This window comes from Bubalus bubalis, chromosome 7 (genome assembly GCF_019923935.1).
Source record: "Bubalus bubalis isolate 160015118507 breed Murrah chromosome 7, NDDB_SH_1, whole genome shotgun sequence".
Lineage (NCBI taxonomy): Eukaryota > Metazoa > Chordata > Mammalia > Artiodactyla > Bovidae > Bubalus > Bubalus bubalis.
The window spans coordinates 20,283,671-20,305,080 of NC_059163.1; the positions used below are offsets into that span (position 1 = coordinate 20,283,671).

The window sequence follows — 21,410 nt, forward strand, 5'->3', positions numbered from 1 at the left end:
GGACGGAGGAGCCTGGTGGGCTGCAGTCCATGGGGTCGCTAAGAGTCGGACACAACTGAGCAACTTCACTTTCACTTTTTACTTTTATGCACTGGAGAAGGAAATGGCAACCCGCTCCAGTGTTCTTGCCTGGAGAATCCCAGGGACGGGGGAGCCTGGTGGACTGCCATCTATGGGGTCGCACAGAGTCGGACACGACTGAAGCGACTTAGCAGCAGCAGCAAGATTACATATCTCTCTCTCTCTCTCTCTCTCTCTCAAATAATAGTCAATGATTTTCTACTGGCATTCCATTAAAATGCATACACGCATAAACACCCATATCACAAACACACACTCAAAATTAAGGCAAAAGCTAAACTAAAATTCTTATTTATCCAATCTCTCTTCAGCTACTTTTCTGCTTCTGGCAGTAAGCAAGCTTCCATAAAACTGAATGAAGAAGAAAATGCTTTTATTAATCATATGAAACTGACATGACATCCCATTAGGCTGAACCAGGATAAATAATGCTGTTATAAAATTTACATTTCTTGCATCCACTTCATATTAGATATCAGGGCTCTAGGTCTTTTGGACAAATTTCAGTAAACCATTTATTTTTTAATAGTGAACAGGAATTAACATAGGTTCTCAAACTGTACTAAGAAGTAGTTAGCTGGGCATCTCTGATCTGTAACAAGGGGCAAGATTAGGGCTGTTTGGTTAAACCTTAGGAAGCACCTTTCTATTTTAGCTGTTACATTAGTGCATCTTTTCCGCTGGTAAGGCAACTGCTTGCTGTGGGTACCACAATGATCAGCAAGTTTCTTAAGTAATAAACACTTGGTTAATCAAGACTCACATGCATTTTCTTTCCCAACTCTGCTCTCTTCTGGAGCAGAAACAAATAGCTTTGTCATTTGTAAACAGAGAGATTAATAGTTTCAAATTAGGTTGTTGTAATCTTAAACTCACAATTTAAAAGGGGAAGTAGATTATTATTAGGAATGTCTTTGAAATACTTCTAGTTTCAAAATAACAAGGCTTCTGAGAAACCACTCAAACCAACCTATTTTGATTCATGACTTGATAAACATTAACACATTTGACCTGTTCAGTCATAATTTCTTCTCTCAACTATACGTCGCCCTCCATAAGGGTTAGAGTTGTGGTCCCAAACAATTTCTACATATAGAGCATCTTTAAAATAAGTCTCCTTTTCACTGAACTGAGACTCTTTTTCCACTATGTGCTTGTGAAAGGAAATTTGAACATACACACACTTAACAAACCTTCCGTGTGTGTTTATATCTGTATTTTTTAAGCAAATGCCTTTTACCGTTAGAATAAAACTAGACGACAGGGACGACGCTGTGAAGACAGCCTGGTCTTCCTCGGGGCTCCTCCTCTAGGTTGAGGAAGGCAGGTACAGTTCACTGAAGGATGTGATGAGGCTGAAGTGGGTCTTCTCATCATCAGTCAGCCCTGCGTTGCCCGGTCTCACCACCACAGCGACATGCACGTCCGCCTCCTCAGCAGCGCTGGCCTCTGCGAGAAGCAGAACACGCGTCAGAAACAGTAGAACAGGGTGCTTGGGATTTGCTTCAAAGTGATCAGAGGGAGGTGGGAACGCAAGAAATAAGTCTCGGGACTTCCCTAATGGTCCAGGGGTTAAGACTTTGCCTTCCAATGGAGGGGGTTTGATCCTTGGTCAGGAAGCTAAGATCTCACATGCCTTGTGACCAAAAACACCAACACAATAAAAGAAGCATTATAGTTAAGAAATTCAACAAAGACTTAAAAAAAAGGTTCGTCTCAGAAAAAAAAATCTTAAAAAAAGAAAGAAATCTGGCCCAAATTCTGTAATTGTTGAAGCTAAAAAACAGGCACATGGGGACTTCCCTGGTGGTCCAGTGGCTAAGCCTCCGAGCTCCCAATGCAGGGGGCCAGGGCGCTAGATCCCACATGCTGCAACTAAGTCCCAACACAGTCAAATAACTAAATAATCTTAAAAAAAAAAAAAAAAAGGCACATGGGGGTAGAATTATTGTTTTAAATAGTTTTAATTTTTCCATAAAACATTTTTTTCAAATACGTAACTGTACTGACAGACTAGGAGGACGGTGTATCCCAGACTTCTGAGCTTTATTAAGTGCTTATGAACGTACAAAGACAGAGCCATGTCCTGCCAACAGCTTTCTTCCATTCCCTCCCATCAGTCCTCCAGAGACCTGAGCTGTTTCCCAGAGGACGGGCTGTCAGGAATAATTCCAATTAAACAGATATGGGACAAACAGAACCCCAGGATCTAATCAGCCTAAAACACCTACTTATACCTGGAGCCCAAAGATGTCATAAGCCTTGGCTAGACTGCCCACCATTTTTGCGTGGCGGATTCCTACTCTTCGAAATTCAGCTCAAGTATTCTATCTTCTAAAGCCACCACCATCTGTATTAGAGCATCCTCGGTGCTCCTCGTATTTAGTTCCATCAGGACAATATGAGGGACATCCCAAGTGGCGCTAGTGGTAAAGAACCCACCTGCCAATGCAGGAGACATTGGAGATGTGCGTCCGATCCCTGGGTTGGGAAGATCCCCTGGAGGAGGAAATGGCAACTCACTCCAGTATTCTTGCCTAGAGAATCCAATGGACAGAGGAGTCTGGAGGGCTGCAGTCCGTAGGGTCACAAAAAGTCAGACATGACTGAAGCAACTAAGCATGCACAGGATGATATGACCTGACATGTTATTACCTGCTGTCTCTCTTCTCATTGGACTATGAGTGCTTTAAGATCAGTGACAGCATGGATATGTTTAGTCACTCAGTCATATCTGACTCTTTCCAACCCCACAGCCCACCAGGCTCCTTTGTCCATGGGGATTCTCCAGACAAGAATACTGCAGTGGCTGCCACACCCTCCTCCAGGGGATCTTCCCAAACTAGGGATTGAACCCAGGTCTCACACATTGCAGGCAGATTCTTCACCATCTGACCCACCAAGGAAGCCCATAGCATGGATAGGTAGAAATAAAAACAGGACTAGTCAGAATTTCCCTGGTGGTCCAGTGGTAAAGAATCTGCCTGTCAATGCAGGGGACATGGATTTGATCCCTGATCCAGGAAGATTCCACATGGCGCAGGGCAACAAACCCGTATGTCACTACTACTGAGCCTGTACACGCTAGAGCCGGTGCTCTGCAACGAGACGCCACTGCAGTGAGAAGCCCGTGCACCATAGACTGTCCCCAACTCGCCGCAACTAGAGAAAGCCCAAGCAAAGCCACAAAGACCCAAACAAACAAACAGGACTAGTCAGATGAAACCAAGTAAGCTACGTATTGTGGGGGCTATCGCCAACGTGTCTTGGGTTACAATCCCCTCCTCCTTTTGTTTCTATCTGAAAGATAATAGCTAATCCCTTATGTTAAAATTAGCAGCTACTACGTGCCAGGTACTATGCTAAGACCAGAAACAGGAACAAAACGAAGGTCTTGTCTTCATGGAGCTTCCATTCCCATCTAAATCTTTCCAACAATCCTTAGGTAATTAGCATTATATGACCATACCCATTCTACTGATACGAAAACTGAGAGCTAGCCAGTGGTAGAGCTACAGTTGAAATCGTGTCAGACTCTGTGGGCTATGCTCTAGAACGAAGGTCAGCAAATGGTGGCCTACCGCTTGTTATCGTAAACAGAGTTTTACTGGAAACAGCCAGGCCCACTCACTTCTGTACTGTCTATGGCTGCTTCTGCACTTCGAAGACCAGAGTTGAGTAGCTGCATGGCCTGCAGAGCCTTAAATATTTACTGTCTGGCCTTTACAGAACACTACCATCAACTCCTGCTCTGGAGCACCACTGCTCTGAGTGGCCCTGGGCCAGCAGTGTGGCAATCACCTAGAAGCTTGTTAAAAATGCAATGACTCAGGTCCTCAGTGTGCAACTACCGAATCAGGACCCGCAATTTAACAAATGACTCCTTTGCACAGAGTGTGGGGAAATTTCAAGGAAGGAAAACTGGCAAGAGAGGAGGCACTGCAAGCAGACATAAAATCCACGTGCGAACAGTGGAGGACTGGAGACAGGACTCAGGTCTACGGCCAGAGACGGGGCAGACAGGGCAAGAATCTGAAACACACTCTCTGGATTCAGATCTGCTGTAATAAGAATCCCCAGTAGTTTCTCAACCTGTGGGAAACAGCAACAGAATGCATTAATTTAAGGGTGACAGGCTTCCCTCATGGCTCAGATGGTGAAAAATCTGCCTGCAACGCAAGAGATCTGGGTTTGATCTGTGGGTCGGGAAAATCCTCTGGAGAAGGGAATGCAAACCCACTCCAATATTCTTGCCTGAAGAATCTCCATAGATAGAGAGGAGCCTGGCAGGCTATAGTCCATGGGGTCGCAAAGAGCTGGACACGACTAAGCAACTAGCAAACTATCACTCTGAGTACTAAAAGTAAATGGGGCAGAGCTGTCTCTTCTATGTTCCCACCTTCTGTGAAAGGACTGTCACCCCCCAGAAAAAGAGTGCTCCACACCCCCCTGCTCAGATGCACTCACTCAGCAGCAGAGGCGCTGCCTTCCACGCACCCCGAGTTTCTAAGCACAATTCCCAAGCACCCCTGCCTCAAGCACAGTCCTCTTGACCAGCAACCCAGATTCTCAACCAAGCTGAGTCATCACTGTCCACGTGGGACTTGACACTGGTTAATGACCGTTTAGCATTAGATCTCTTACTAAGATCACCACTGGGCAAGTTTTGTCTGTAAGCATCTATTTGCACTGTTTCCATTAGAAACCTGTCTCATTTCTCATGGCTCCCCATGGAAACCTTCTTTATGAAGGCAAAGTGTTTCCAGTGCCAGGCTCAGCTCCCAACCTGGAGCGTACAATCCAAGAAGTCAGGTTACTCACCTCGGGAAACATCCGTCAGAAACAAGATGTTGTTGGTTGAACAGCCAATGCTGCTGGCGATCTTTCGGTAACTCTCACTCTCCACTTTGTGTCCAATCTTGGTATCAAAGTGACCATCCACAAGCTGAACACACAGGAGGGGAAAGAAGGATGCTATGAGCACGTGTGCCACCCAGCCCCTCTGGTTCTCATCCCTTTTCTTTGAAATACTCAACAATCATAGTCACTTCATCCACTCAAGAAATAGTCCCTGTAGGTCTACTTCATAGAGAACTTTGTGGAGGCTATGAAAAATAAAATAAGGTTTTATAGAAATAAACATCTGGAAGAAGAAAACTACTGATTCTATGTATATAAGATCATTCTGTAATCTTTTCGGCTTTCTTTCATTTTCAGTTTTATATCCAAAGTGTTTTACATATATATGCCCTGCTGCTGCTGCTGCTGCTAAGTCACTTCAGTTGTGTCTGACTCTGTGCGACCCCATAGATGGCAGCCCACTAGGCTCCTCTGTCCTTGGGATTCTCCAGGCAAGAACACTGGAGTGGGCTGCCATTTCCTTCTCCAATGCATGAAAGTGAAAAGTGAAAGTGAAGTCACTCAGTCGTGCCCGACTCTTAGCGACCCCATGGACTGGAGCCTACCAGGCTCCTCCGTCCATGGGATTTTCCAGGCAAGAGTACTGCAGTGGGGTGCCATTGCCTTCTCCGATATATGCCCTACTTTCTACCATTACAATACTATATGGACTCAAACAACTTACGGACTGGGTTTCACCTCTGATGAGAAGGTTCTCCACACTGTCCTTCTGATGCCAGCATGATCGGATTTCTCTAACCTGCCTCATTAGTAAGCTGTTATCTTACTTCCAAGAAACTTTGATTTTCTAAATAAAACATTTTGAAATTCTATCCAACTCAATATTTTATCTATCATTTTTGAGCAGTAATAGTGGTAGGCTTCCCAGGTAGCTCACTGGTAAAGAATCCACCTGCCAATGCAGGAACTGCAGGTTCGATCCCTGGGTCAGAAAGGTCCCCTGGAGGAGGAAATGGCAACCTGCTCCAGTATCCTTGCCTGGGAAATCCCATGGACAGAAAAGCCTGGTGGGCTACAGTCCAAGGGGTCACAAAGAGCTGGATATGACTTAGTGAACACACACATTATATAATGGGATGTCTTGAATATTTTCAGAACTTTTCACAAACTAAAAATAAGCCTAACTAAAAACACTCAAACTAAAAACAATCACTCAAAGAAATTAAGGTGTATTAATATTATGATTTTTAAAGTTAAGAATGGTTTTGCATATTTTCTTTCTCAAGTCTGTCTCACAATGAGCAAGTGGAGAATAAAGTATTCATTACTGAACCTAGTAGGTAATTATTATGTCCTGTCTCCTATGACCTGATTGTTTTATCAGAGATAGCAAAAAAGAAGCTTAAATCTGTATTCAGAGGAGAATAGTTACCAAACAATGAAAGGGTTTTATCAATGAAAGCATTTTATTTAATATTTGATTTAGAACCAAGATGAAAAGAAGGAAAGTAAAATAGACTTTGACAATCTTCAAAGCCAAACCTTTCTCTGCATATGGTAAAGGGTCAATAAATATTTACTTTAAAATAATAGTTAGCTGAGTAAACTGTTGTGTAACATTAAGTTTGGCCTGTATTCAGTTACTCAGCATTTCTTTCCCTTTTCCAATGACCATCCTGCCTACCAGGGGGCGCAAAGACAGTGGGACAGAAAAGCTAGCCAGGCCTTTCTCAGGTACAAGAGGTGTTCATAGGTGGCCTTAAGTCATTTTGTGCAATAACATCGCCAGTTCTCTTTGAGAAGAATGAGGATTCTGCTAAAATAAAACCTGTCTCCTAAGTACTGGGAACAAATGAAACCGCCGTGTGCTCTCAGGCACTCCAGAAGTCTGTGTGCCCTTTTCTGAGACCCAGGGTCAGGAAGATCCCCTGGAGAAGGAAATGGCAACCCAGTCCAGTATTTCTTTCCTGGAAATCCCATGGACAGAGGAGTCTGGCGGGCTACCCCACATGGGGTTGCCAGAGCTGGACGCGACTTAGCGACTACACCACCACCACAAAGTTACGTGCCGCTATCACACGTCCTACCTGACACCTTCAACAACCAAAAGCCATCGGCTTCCCTTCCTCGGGGCTGACAATTTTCTAATATTGACAAGATAGCTGGTTTATAAGCTAACTCAGGTCTTATTTATCTGTGATGAATAAATGTGGATGTGGATGGATATATAGACAGACAGGTCGATCTATATACATAGCTATATACATATAGCTAGTTTTAATACTAGTCACCAGAATCACTTGGGGTGGATATTTTTAAATGCACATGCATGACCCTCACCCCAGACCTTCTGAGTCAAGATGCACTACGAAGTGGGGCCCAGGGATCTACATCCTTAACAAACTTCCCAGGTTCCTTATGGGCAGCTAAGTGTAAGAACTTCTACAAAGTGGTACAAAGCCTGGGACCAGGGCTACAGTTCACCCTTTCATAATGTATTCCCCGTTTTTTCCACTTTTTTCAGCTCGCACAGCATATGTAAAGGCAATTACCTGAAAGCTGACTTAGTTTATAACTGTAGCATTCACAGCCACTATTTTATGCTTTGACGTGTCCAGAAAACAAAGGAATCGGGCCACCTACCTCAAGAATGTCCCCCTCTGTAGAATGCCCAAATAATAGTTTCTGCGCCTCCACGCTCCCTGAAGAATAGACATACACCTTCATCCCAGCCTCTCGCCACTTTCGGACGGCCGGAACCACATCTTCAAAGAACCTAGAGGGAAGAGCACAGAGGCAAAACGCAGGAAGAGGTTATTCCAGCCGGATGAAAACCAGTCACACAGCTGCCACGAGTTTCTCTATTTGTGTGCAAATGGACACCAGGGAAAGCACCTCCACGAGGCTGTGAGCTCCTGCAGATGTCATGAGCACGCCCCCAGAGAGCCACGGTCATAGATTAGAAGCAGTTTCAGTGGAGAGGGGACAGTCACCCTATGACAGTAAAAGTGATTATGGACAGAGAGATAAAATAAGAAAACAAATGTTTAAAGTCCTAAGGAATTCAAAAAAGCAAAAAAGAGCAATACTGTAGTGCTGTGTAATCTTTGATTAGTTCATGACCAGAAAAGGTTATGTCCAGTGTGCCTTAAGAAAGCACAGAAATGCTTTTAGAAAGATCTGTAGTCAAACAACTAAAAAAAAAAAATCGGGGGGGCTCAAAGCTATTCGTCTTTGATTAGCTAGAAAACAGAACTACATTTCTTGAGAACTAAGAAAACTTCAAGTTTTACTCTACAGAAAAAAAGTATGGAACAAATCAGTTAAGAGACATGTACCACCTCACATCTGCTGATCAGCAAAGCGTCGTGTCTGGTTTTCTGGGTCCTGACACTAAGTTGTTCACCAATTTTACGATGTGTTCTGTTCAGGGAGGGAACATCACAGGAAATGGGTGAAAAGAGCAGCACAAGAAACCTGGGAGGTGGAACCAGTCTGCTATAAAGGATTACCTGGAAAATGTCAGAGAAGTCTTCTGCTGGATGAAACACAACTCAATACATTACACAAATTGAAGGAAAGGGATTGACAATTAGTTCAAAACCAGTTCCCATAATTGTAAGTTACTTCATATGTTACTTTTCACTCAGAGGCAGGATTATTCTATGTTGAATCTACAGACTGATATTGCTCCAAAGCAGGGCTCAGACGTCTAAGATGATTTATTTCAGGCTCCTGGTTTTATAATTAAGGAACTAAGACTGTGAGAAGGCAGAGCTGACTCCTCTACATGGTCTCCTGGCTCCACTCCACTGGGTATTTTACAACGTGAACTAACTGATACTGACTTCCACATCACTGGCCTATCCTGAAATTCTCAAGCATCCTTAAAAGGTGGAAGCCCCCTTGTAAAGCACCTAAAGGAACGGCATCTCAATCGACAGAAAAAAGAAATGTAAGCAGCTAGTAACAGTCTTGGATCCTAGGCTTTACATTAGGCAGTGCCCTAAAATACTAATAGATGTGACTTACTGAGACTCTCTTAGCAACACAGGACTCACGAGGCTCTTCCGGCAGGAGTGCTCTGACCCCAGGGTCTGTGGAAAAGCGGCACTGCCGGCGGAGGAACCTCGCGGTGGAAGGTGCATCGTTTCACAGCATCTCGCTTCCCCAGTGGAGCAGAAGCCGGTAATCGTCACAGTCCCGGGAAGCACCCAACGGTGCTGGCACACATACCCTAAGGATCGGGTATGACTGAGCTCACGGAAGTTGCCATTTTCTAAGGCTGGGGTTAAAAGTTTCCAACCACCACACCAATCCAGATATAGGCCTGGGCAATTTAGCTGGGTGAACTAAATGTATCCCAGCTTTGGAAAAAAAAAAAAAAAAAAAAAGCACACTCACTCGTTGGAGTAAAAAGAATGCTGATTTTTTAGCTACTTTGAAAGTCATGCAACTTGCACTAGAGAGAGAAAACTAGTTGGAAATGCATTTGCTTTAGGGGGTGGATAAAGTGATGAGTCTCTTGAGGAGCTACGTACTCCGCTTTCATGTGCCCAGCCTTGAACGCCGCCCTCCACATGTGGCCCTGCAGCTGCTTCAGTGCCGTGGTCTTCCGGTCCAGGGACATCTGCCAGTACACGTTATCCACCACGGCCTGGATCATCCACTGCGGGTCGTCCGCCCCGTTACCAGAGTCTGCCGGGATCGGAACAGCCCCATCCAGGTGGGAGTCCTCTTCAGCCTTTAAAAGTCATCAACAACACGATCTGTGAAGAGATCCCTTAAACGATACCTGAAAACAAGCAGACCAACCTTCCCCAACTACCATGAGCTCCGAGCACCGTCACAAATTAAAGTATCCTAGGCTTTGGGACTAAAATGAATGATTCCTAAAAAACAGTGGATTATAGTTAATAAGTTTAAAACAGCTTTTCTGCATCACTGAAGCTGAAACTTAAAACTGTTTGAGAGGCATGTTGTATGTGACAAGAAAGAGCACAAAATGATAAAATGTTATAAGACCTGGTTTGTTGATTCACTGACTAGGATCAAACCAGGGCTTCAGTTAAATCTGATCATTTTCTCTGCACTATAACTGACTGAGGAAGAAATCACGAAAAGCTTAGTTTATGCCTGGAATTCAGTGAAAAGAAACCAGTGAAGCGATGCCTGGGGTTGGTTCACATACAGTCTCCTGCAATCGGCCCACATCTCACAAACCCTAATAGCTATTGAGCCTGTGACAATGTATATGCCAAACCCCTGAAGACGCAATGATTCATGTACTACAACAGGGGAAGACATATGTATGTTTCCACAACAAGTGCTGAGACACCAAAAAGGTGAAGAGGGGAATGTTTCAGACTAACCCTGAGTTATGTGGAAAATTCAACAAACCCAAACGCCCCATGCCCCAAAGGCTGTGATTCTCTTCAATCCGAACTCCTAACATGAAAGAACCTACAGAGCCTCCCACATTCTCCCATGTAGAAAATTAACTCCAAAAAGAATCGCCAGAGAGTTTGCTCTGCACAGTAAGACCTTTGCCAGTGAAGCAATTTTAATAAGAAAAACAACAGAAGAGGAGTTCCACAGAGCACAGTGGTAGGTGTCAGAGCAGAACAGAGCATGTGCGACTGAAGGCAGGTATAAAGACTGGGCGGAGGGGCATCCCTGGTGGCTCAATGGTAAAGAATCCGCCTGCCAATGCAGGAGACATGGGTTCGATCCCTGGTCCAGGAGGATCCCACTTGCCACAGAGTAACTAAGCCTGTAAGCCACAACTATTGAGCCTGTGCTCCAGAGCCCGGGAGGTGTGACGACTGAAGCCCACGTGCCCTAAAGCCCATGCTCTGCAACAAGAGAAGTTGCCACTGCAGTGAGAAGCTCTTGCATAACTAGAGTAGCCCCTGCTCACTGCAACTAGAGAAAAGCCTGTATAGCAATGAAGACCCAGTGCAGCCAAAAAATAAAATAAATAATAAATAAAAAAATTTTTTAACTAAAAAAAAGAAGACTGGGCCGAGAGTGAGCTGGGGTGAGAGATGCGGGCCCAGGAGTTCTGTGGCTGGGCAGCCGGGCCTTATGCCGTGGGGAGGAGACAGTGGAGAACGAGGTGATGAAGTGTGGTTGCAAGGAGACATTCATGAAAAATGCGACGAAATGGCACAAGACCTTCCTGCATTCCACCCAGAAATGATTTCGTTTATTTATAAATACGTGATATTTGTATGCAACTGAAACAGCTCCAGAAAGAGGCAACTGTGGAGACAATAAACTGCCATCATCTGGCCGTTTAATGATGTGGATTCCTAAGCAGGCAAGTCACGGCAACTCCCATGCCCTGTGAATCTAGAGCGCTTATTTTAAAATAAGCCCAGAGCATGTTCTAAGCCTTCAGGCATCCGCAGCTCTAACACCCTTGGGAATGTAGAAGCAAGGGAACAGAAACATCCCAACCTGTTTCCTCAAAAGACTGACATCCTGTTGGCACTCCTCTTCTTCCCAATGTGTCTGCAGATACTCTTTAACATTTTCTTTGACGTAAGGAAATAAAATGTCCTAGATAAAAGTGCAAAAGAAAAAAACAAGCATTAGCTTTTAGTTTGCATGAGATCAAGTTCTTCAACAATCTCACCTCACCTAATTCTAGCAAATAAGACACTGAAAGTTTCATTGAAAATATGAAAATTGCTGCTCTGGATAGAAGAGACAGAGAAACGAACGAACTCGATCAAGAGTCAGCACCTACAGCCCATGTGCCAAGTTCAGTCTCCTCTCGTTTTTGTAAACGGAGCTGTATTGGAATATGGCCACACTCACTAGTTTACTGGGTGTCTGTGGCCACTTTGGGGTCACAATGAGAAGGTGAATACTTGTAACCAAGACCATATGGCCCTCAAATCTCAACATTTAGTATTCAGTCCTTTACAGAAAAAGCCGGCTGACTCCTAAACCAGATGGCTAGACCACACGTCCTTGAGGGTAGGGATCAAGACTATCCAGTTTACACTACAGGGCCTGGGACCTGGACACAACAAATGTCTGCTTACAGAATGATGTCCACGTATAACATTTTAAAAATACCTGATCACCTTCATTCCTGTTTGGAAATCAGAACACCTACAGAATATCCTATGTATTCTTTTTTTTTTAATTGGGGTATACTTGCTTTACAATGTTATGTTGGTTTCTTCTGTACAACAAAGTGAATCGGTCATATGCATACATATATCCCCTCTCTTGGACTTTCTTTCTGCTCCTCCATACCATCCACCCTATACATTCTGAGGTGCAAAACAATTGAGAAATGAAGAACCTGTAAGTAACCCATGCACTGGGAACATGATTTCTCTTAGGTCAAAATTTTTATATTTACTTGTAATTGTAGCATGTGTGTCTTTTCAAATCCAATGTGACACATTCAATAAAAATTAAGTGTCAACTATATGCTAAGTGGGGCTTCCCAAGTGGCGCTAGTGGTGAAGAACCTGCGTGTCAATGCAGGAGACATGAGACATGAGTTCAATCCCTGGGTAGGGAAGATCTCCTAGAGGAGGGCAGGGCAACCTACTCCAGTATTCTTGCCTAGAGAATCCCACAGACAGAGGAGCCTGGCAGGCTACAGTCCATAGGGTCACACAGAGTAGGACACAACTGAAGCGACTTAGCATGCACACATATGCTAAGACAGGCTAGTGAGCCGTGGAGAAGGGGACTGAAAAGATAAACAAGTCACAATCCCTTTTCTCAATAAGTTTCTCAAGAATCTAGTTGGGGTGGGGGCAAGAGGGGGGGGATAAAATGATGCAGTGACTCTATAAAGGAGTCTGGCAGTTTCTTTAAAAGTTCAACAGTGTATGATATGACCCAATGATTCCATTCAATGTTCCATCCCAAGAGAAATGAAAACTGTGCACAAGAACTGGATGTGAATGTGTCATGAAAAAGTGAAAAGTGTTAGTCAATCAGGTGTGTCTGACTGTGACTCCATGGACTGTAGCCACCAGGCTCCTCTGTCCATGGCATTATCCAGGCAAGAATACTGGGGGTAGCCATTCCCTTCTGCAGGGAATCTTCCCGACTCAGGGATGAAACCTGGGTCTCCTGCATTGCAGGAAGATTCTTTACTATTCAAGTCACCAGGAAATGAGTCATACTAGTGAAAAAGTGGAAACAATCCAAATGGCCATCAACTGGCAAATGGGTAAACAGAAAATTCATACAACATAATACTGATACATGTTACTGCATGGATGAACCTCAGAAACATCATGCTAAGTAAGAGAAATCTGACACATAACCATATAAGGTATGATTCCATTTATAATGAAATGACAAAAAAGGAAAATATCTAAAACAGATACTAAATTGGCAGTTACGCTGGAGTGAGGAGTATGCAAAGGGCCACAGATGGGGTCATGAAACTTCCTCAACTACACTGGGATACATCACCTCCAGGTGTAGTAACTACATTGTGATACATCACCTCCAGGTGTAATAACTACACTGGGATACATCACCTCCAGGTGTAGTAACTACACGGTGATACATCACCTCCAGGTGTAATAACCACACTGGGCTACATCACCTCCAGGTGTAGTAACTACACTGTGATACATCACCTCCAGGTGTAATAACTACACTGGGATACGTCACCTCCAGGTGTAGTAACTACACTGTGATACATCACCTCCAGGTGTAATAACTCTCTTTTCTCATCTGAAAGTTAACACAGGTTTGTTCACAGAAATTTCGGAAAATACAGAAACGTACAAAATAAAAATCATGATAATCTCATGATCATCTTTCTTTAGAGAAATTTTTTAATAAATAAAGAGACCTCTCTGGTGGTCTAGTGGCTAAAACGCCAAGCTCTCGATGCAGGGGGCCCAGTTTTGATTCCAGGTCAGGGAACTAGATTCCACATGCAGCAACTAAGACCCAGTGCAGCCAAGTAAATAAATAGATATAAAAAAAAAAATACTACTTTTAAAAAAATGAGTGGGGGGGGTGGGGGAACTATAATGCGGTGCAATGGGTGAGACAGAGCATGAACAGAATGCTTGGCAGACCCAGGGTGTAATGGCCCTGCAACAGTTTTAGCAAGGATCAGCCTGGGAAAAAAGGAAATGAACAGATGCCATGAATGCAGACACCAGGTAGACAATTCATACAAGGCCTTACATTTCAAGGGAAAATCTATAATCAAGTTGAACCCAAGAAGTCTGCTTATTTAAACTGATTTACTCATTTATTTATTCAAACATGTCCTGAATGCCCAGCACAGGGGCAGGCCCTTGCATAAGGGCTGAGGATATAACTTTGAGCAAAACCCATACAGGATCCTGAATCTCAAGGAGCCAAGTAGCAGAAATAGAACATTAAAGATGGTACTTTAATAAATGGTACAAACCAGAGGTATAACCCTAAGGCATAAAATAGGAAAGTCTGACCTGTGAGGGAGGTCAGGGAAGGCTTTGCTGGAGAAGTGACCCCAGAACTGAGACCTAAAGTAACGATTCTCAAAGTGAGATTCAGGAGTCCTGGGGCTCTTGGGAACCCTTTTAGGGGGCTCCACGAGGTCAAACTATTTTCATAAAAATACTAAGATCATTTGCCTTTTCCACTTTACCAATGAGGATGCTACAAGAGACCCAACGTAGACGAGAATCCAACCATTTTCCTAGCCAGTTTACAAAATGCAAAACACTGTCTAAAAGTCTTCTAGCTACATTTTCCAAAGGAATGGGAATATTTTTCATAAAAATATATTATTTATTGGGGCTTCCCAGGTGGCACTAGTGGTAAAGAATCCACCTGCCAATGCAGGAGATGTAAGAGATGGGGGTTCGATCCCTGGGTTGGGAAGATCCCCTGGAGGAGGGCATGGCGACCCACTCTGGTACCCTTGCCTGGACAAGTCCATGCACACAGGAGCATGGCAGGCTATGATCCATAGTGTCACAGAGTCGGACACAACTTAGTGCACACACACATATATTATTTATTAATGTTAACAAAGTAAAGGGGCTGATTGTTTAAAATGAACAAGTATTTTTAAATTTGTTTCAACTGCTAATATGGTAAATGTTGATCCGTATAACCCACGTAAAAGCTCTTTGGGGCCTCAGTAATTTTTAAAAAATATTTATTGTTTTTATTTGGCTCTGTTGGGTCTCAGTTGTGGGTCTTGGGCTTTCCCTGAGGCATATGGGATCGCAGTTCCCGAATCATGGCTTGAACTCACGTCCCCTGTGTTGGAAGCTGGACTCTTAATCACTGGACCACCAGGGCAGGTGGTACTCAGTAAATTTTAAGCATACAAAGAAATCTTGAGAATAAGAACTCTGAGAACCACCAAAAGAAGATAGGCTTAATCTGAAGATGAGAGGAGAGGATTCCACACAGAGAGAATGGTGTGGGTAGGAAAAGGCTCCGGTAGGGTCATCTGATAGAAGCCGGGGGGTTTCAGATGTTTCTGCATCACCTGGGGATGTGCAGAGGCACTGAAGGAAAGCAATCCTCGTCCCTGCAAAGCGGGCTCACTTACTGTAAAATAAGAATGGGCTCCAATTCATGAAGCGCCAGCACGTGCTATCACAGGGTCATTGCGCCCGACAGAATGGCTGGCTTCTGCAGACTAGTGCTAGCTAGTACCAGCCCATCACCCAGTTTGGTGCTGAAAACCACTCATCTGTGTCCTCTCCCTCCCTTCCCACTTCCTCCTTATTACTTCTGGATTGTGAGATTTTAACTAGTAATACTATTACAAGAGTGACCAAGGGCAAAAGAGAAGAAAGATGCTGGTTGAAGGGGAGGAGGTGGAGGATGGGCAAAATAGATGGAGAGAATTAAGAGGTACAAACTTCCAGTTATAAAATAAATGAGGATGTCCTGAACAGCATAGGAAATACAGTCAATATTAATGTAATAACTTTGTATGGTGACAGATAGAAATGAATCATGGTGATCATTTTGTAATGTGCAGAAATATTAAATCACTACGTTGTACACCTGAAACTGATTTCATATTGTAAGTTTGTGATTCTTCAATTGAAAAACAAAAAGAGGAAGCTAGCAAACAACTTTTTATTTTATTTCCTGCTAACAGGCCCGAGCGATGCTATGATTAGGACATAGTTAGCAGACTGTTAGGAACAAAACCATGTGGGTTTTTTTTTGGTGGGTATAGAATTTTTCTGACTGGAACAAAGGCTTGGCTCCATAATCAGATTTTTTTTTTAATTTCAGAAGACTCAATTCTAAGTTCAACTTAAATTGCACTCCCAAAAGAAAATACACAACACAAGAAAATTATTATGGGTTTTTTGTTTTTTTTTTTAAATGGTAGGACTCTTCATACTATGTTATTCAAATTTCACCTGCCCCAGTAAAAACAAAGAAGTCATTCAGTTTTGCTTGTTCTCATGTGGCATTCCAGTAGCACTCAGCAGATTCTGAATCATACAAACAGTGTGAGCAGGCAAAATTTTCAGCATATTTGACATAAAAGCTTTGTTTAAGCTCAATAAAAACTCACTCTTGATCTTAAAGAAGGAAAATGAGCTAAGATTAATAGCTTTTTTTTCTGCAAGAGATTCCTTTTATTGTACTGATATATTTCTTTAAAAAAATTTTTTTTTAATTGACGTATAGTTGATTTACAATGCTGTGTTGGGTTTTTTTTGGCCACACCCTGTGGCATGTGGGATCTTAGTTCCCCGACCAGGGACCAAATCTGCACCCCTTGCACTGGAAGGCAGAGTCCTAACCACTAGACCACCAGGGAAAGTGTTAGTCTCAGGCATATCCAACTCTGTGACCCCGTGGACTGTAGCCCGCCAGGCTCCTCTGTCCATGGAATTCCCCAGGCAAGAACATTGGAGTGGGTAGCCATTTCCTTCTCCAGGGGATCTTCCCGACCCAGGGACTGAACTCGTGTTTCCTGCATTGGCAGGCATTCTTTACCCTTTCCCATATATTTCTGACTTTCTTTAAATAGTCAAGTTTTCCCAGGATGTTCCTCCTGCCTTCCTTTCTCGGGCTTAGCATCTCTCCTGCACTCATGCAACATGGCAGAACTGTAAACCAGCCCCTACTTGAGAGGGTGCCATCTGAGAAGATATGGCAGAAGGAAGGTGCACATACACAGCTCTTCCTCTCCTAGGCAGACACATGTGCAGAGAGGAGCAAAAAAAGTGCTTACTGTCACACTGGGGAGGCTGCAAATTAATGGAAACATCCTAAATCATCATCAGCTAGAGAATATAAGGGCATATTCACACTCTATAACATTACTTAGCAGTTAACAATGAATGTACTAAAATTTTCTATTTATCAATATGAACAGAAACTCTAACATATGAATAAAACCAATACAAAGTGGGATGTACCAAGGGCTTCAGGTATAGCTGTAATGATTTCTTAAGATCTGAAATAAACATCATATGAAAGTTTAGTTAGCTTTGTGGTGGGTGCAGTTATTGCACTAGTTTTTATCCTTGCTTATTTTAAATGTGTTACAATTTAAAAAGCAAACCAACTCTGATCCTTCATGCTATACCTTTCTCATCTGGTCCTTCTCCTCCAGCATCCTGCCTCCATTATTCCCCAACTTCTAAGCAACTGAAAACACTCCCCAGGGGAAATTTTTGGTCAGATTCAGGGCCACTCAGAGTTGAAGTCCTCAAAAACTTTTTAAAGGCATACAGTGCTATACTCTTTGGGCTCCACAAAATCGAATTTCCTATATCCAGCTTTATTGGTACCAAGAACAATTCATCAAGAGCCTGTTAATCCTGAGAGCAGGTACAGACTCCGGGCAGTATGCCAAGCCTGGGTTCTACCTCTTTCTTTCACCAACTGTGTTCGAGTAACTTATCTTCTTTGAGGATATTTTCTCATCTGCTAAATGGCGATGATAATACCAAGCAAAGTCACTGCGGTCACTAGAGGTAATTAGATAGATGAAAACACCCAGTTCCTTACCACTAATTATATACTCCAGCACAAACATTTTAACACAGCAAGATCACCTTTACCCCAATTTAGTGACAAATGATAGCAGAGAAGTCCCCAGAGAACAAATCACAAAGATAAACCAATTCATTCCTTCAACATCTACTGAGGACTTACTGAGTGCCACACATTTCTAATTATATTTATTTTTATTTACTTCTTGGCTGCTCGGCATGTGGGATCTTAGTTCCCAGACCAGAGATCAAACCCGGACCCTCTGCAGTGGAAGCAGAGTCCCACCCACTGCACCATCTGGGAAGTGCCACCAGACATTTCTGATAATGGAGTGATAGACCACAGACCTGTTCCTCGGGGAACTCACAGAAATAAAAGGCCCAGATTTCAAGCAATCCTGTTTAGGAGAAGCTTCAGAAATTAGAATCCACTTTAGAACTTCTGATCATCCAATTTGCCTCTTTCCTCTATACATAAAACTCCCCTCTGCACTGACAAAGCACACAAAGGTAGACAATGAAGTTAGAACCCAGGGTAACTGGAGTTGGGAGGTTAGCAGACTGAACAGTCTATTTTAGTGTGAGTGTTATTGTACAACATAAAAGTATATGGGGCAAATAACTCAACTGTGAAGATTTTATCCATTCTTTCAACATCCTTATTGAGCATCTATCAAGAAAAACTAATAAAATGCCTTCAAGATGCTTATTTTTAAAAGCCAACAATTACAGTCTGATAGGTACTATGGTACCAAACTGTTGTTGCATGCCAGGCCTCCCTGTCCCTCACCATCTTCTGAAGTTTGCCCAAGTTCATGTCCATTGCATTGGTGATGCCAACCAGCCACCTCATCCTCTGATGCTCTCTTCTCCTTCTGCCCTCAGTCTTTCCCAGCATCAGGGACTTTTCCAAGGAGTCGACTGTTCGCATCAGATGACCAAAATACTAGAGCTTCAGCTTCAGAATCAGTCCTTCCAACAAGTATTCAGGGTTGATTTCCCTTGACTGGTTTGATCTCCTTGAGGTCCAAGAGACTTGCAGGAGTCTTCTCCAGCACCACATTTTGAAGGCCTCAATTCTTTGGCATTGAGGGTCCAGGTCTCAGAACCATACATGACCAGTGGGAAGACCATAGCCTTGACTATACGGACGTTTGTTGGCAGAGTAATGTCTCAACACACTATCTAGGTCTGTCATAGCTTTCCTGCCAAGAAGCAATCATCTTCTGATTTCATGGCTGTAGTCACCATCTGCTAAGATTTCAGAGCCCAGGAAGAGGAAATCTGTCATTACGTCCACCTTTTCCCCTTCTATTTGCATGAAGTAATGGGGCCAGATACCATGATCTCAGATTTTTAACTAACATTTAATTTTAAGCGGGCTCTTTCACTCTTTCCTTCCCTCTCATCAAGAAGCTCTTCAGTTCCTCTTCGCTTTCTGCCATTAGAGTGGTATCATCCGCATATCTGTGGTTGTTGATGTTTCTCTCGCCTATCTTGATTCCAGCTTGTAACTCATCCAGCCCAGCATTTCTCATGATGTGCTCAGCATATAGGTTAAACAAACAGGGTAACAGCTGACAGCCCTGTAGTACACTTTTCTCAATCTTGAACCAATCAGCTGTTCCATACAGGGTTCTAACCATTGCTTCTTGACCCGCACACAGGTTTCTCAGGTAAGACGGAGGAGGAGGATGGAATGGAGAAGGGGGGAATGGCAAAACCACTCCATTATACCTGCCAGGAGAACCTCATGAACTGTATAAAAGGACAAAAGGATAGGACACCAAAAGACGAGTCCCCCAGCTTGGAAGGTGTTCAGTATGCTCCTGGGGAGCAGCAGAGGAGAACTACTAACTGCCCCAGAAAGAATGAAGCGTCTGGGCCAAAGTGGAAATGACGCTCAGCTGTGATGTGGTGATGAAAGTAAAATCCAATGCTGCAAAGGACAGTACTGCATGGGAACGTGGAATGTTAGGTCCATGAATCAAGGTAAACTGGACGTGGTCAAACAGGAGATGGGTAAGAACAAACACTGACATCCTAGAAATCAGTGAACTAAAACTGGATGGGAATGGGCAAATTTAATTCAGATGACCATTATATTTACTACTGGGCAAGAATCCCATAGAATAAACAGAGTAGCCCTCATAATCAATAAGAGTCCAAAATGCAGTACTTGGGTGCAACCTCAAAAGTGACAGAATGATCTCGGTTCATTTCTAAGGCAAGTCATTAAACATCACAGTAATTCAAGTCTATGCCCCAACCTCAGATGCTGAAGAAGCTGAAGTTGATCGGTTCTATGAACATCCAGAAGACCTCCTAGAATTAACACCAAAAAAAAGATGTCCTATTCATCACTGGGGACTGGAATACAAAAGTAGAAAATCAAGAGGCACCTAGAATAACCAGCAAGTTTGGCCTTGGAAAACAAAATGGGTCAAGTAAGAATGTTCTAAAAACAAATTTCTTAAAGCGGGTAGTGGGACTTCCCTGGCAATCCAGTTAAGACTCTGCTTACACTGCAAGGGGGCACAAGTTCAATCCCTGATCAAGGAACTAGGACCCTGCAGTGCCACGCAGCATGGCCAAAAATAAATAAACAAATAAAGCTAATGCTTATTGCTCAAACCTGCCCACTGAAAAATTTCAGGCTTTAAAAGTAATCTGAGAACAGCAATGATAAATTCTTTAACTTCAGTTATAATCCACTGATAGACAATTTCACAATTTTATAGTATGAAAAAAAATGCTGTAATGAACCCAGGATTCTCCTAACATGTAAGTATTTTTAGTCTACCACGCACCTAAAGAGTTGTTACGGTTTGGCACCCCACTCCAGTACTCTTGCCTGGAAAATCCCATGGACGGAGGGGCCTGGTGGGCTGCAGTCCACGGGGTCGCTAGGAGTCGGACACGACTGAGCGACTTCACTTTCACTTTTCACTTTCGTGCATTGGAGAAGGAAATGGCAACCCACTCAAGTGTTCTTGCCTGGAGAATCCCAGGAACGGGGAGCCTGGTGGGCTGCCGTCTATGGGGTCGCACAGAATCGGATACGACTGAAGCGACTTAGCAGCAGCAGCAGCAGTAGTATATATGAGGCTTCCCTGGTGGCTCAGCTGGTAAAGAATTCGCCTACAATGCAGGAGACCTGGGAACGATCCCTGGGTTGGGAAGATCCCCTGGAGAAGGGAAAGGCTACCCACTCCAGTATTCTGGCCTGGAGAATTCCATGGACTGTATACTCCATGGGGTAGCAAAGAGTCAGACATGACTGAGCGACTTTCACTTTCACGACAAAAGGGGTTTCCCTGGTGGCTCAGACAGTAAAGAACCTATCTGCAATGCAGGAGACCTGGGTTCAATCACTGGGTCAGCAAGATCCCCTGAAAGAGGGCATTGCAACCCACTCCAGTATATTTGTCTGGAGAATCCCATGGACAGAGGAATGTAGTGGGCTACAGTCCATGGGGATAAGCTGGACAC

General features: G+C 43.5%; 1 protein-coding gene across 3 annotated transcripts in view; it reads right to left on the reverse strand.

The window, feature by feature from the left end:
* Positions 1 to 437: 437 nt before the first annotated feature.
* ENOPH1 (enolase-phosphatase 1) overlaps positions 438 to 21,410 on the reverse strand; it is a 37,970-nt gene continuing 16,997 nt past the window's right edge. For all 3 annotated transcript variants that reach the window (XM_025289831.3, XM_025289830.3, XM_006072893.4), the window contains exons 2-6: positions 11,404 to 11,505; positions 9,483 to 9,685; positions 7,585 to 7,717; positions 4,903 to 5,026; positions 438 to 1,530 (exon numbers count right to left, since the gene is read on the reverse strand). In XM_025289831.3, coding sequence (XP_025145616.1) covers positions 1,391 to 1,530; positions 4,903 to 5,026; positions 7,585 to 7,717; positions 9,483 to 9,607 — 522 coding nt within the window. In that variant the 5' untranslated portion in view covers positions 9,608 to 9,685; positions 11,404 to 11,505 and the 3' untranslated portion in view covers positions 438 to 1,390. The remainder of the gene's footprint in view (positions 1,531 to 4,902; positions 5,027 to 7,584; positions 7,718 to 9,482; positions 9,686 to 11,403; positions 11,506 to 21,410) is intronic.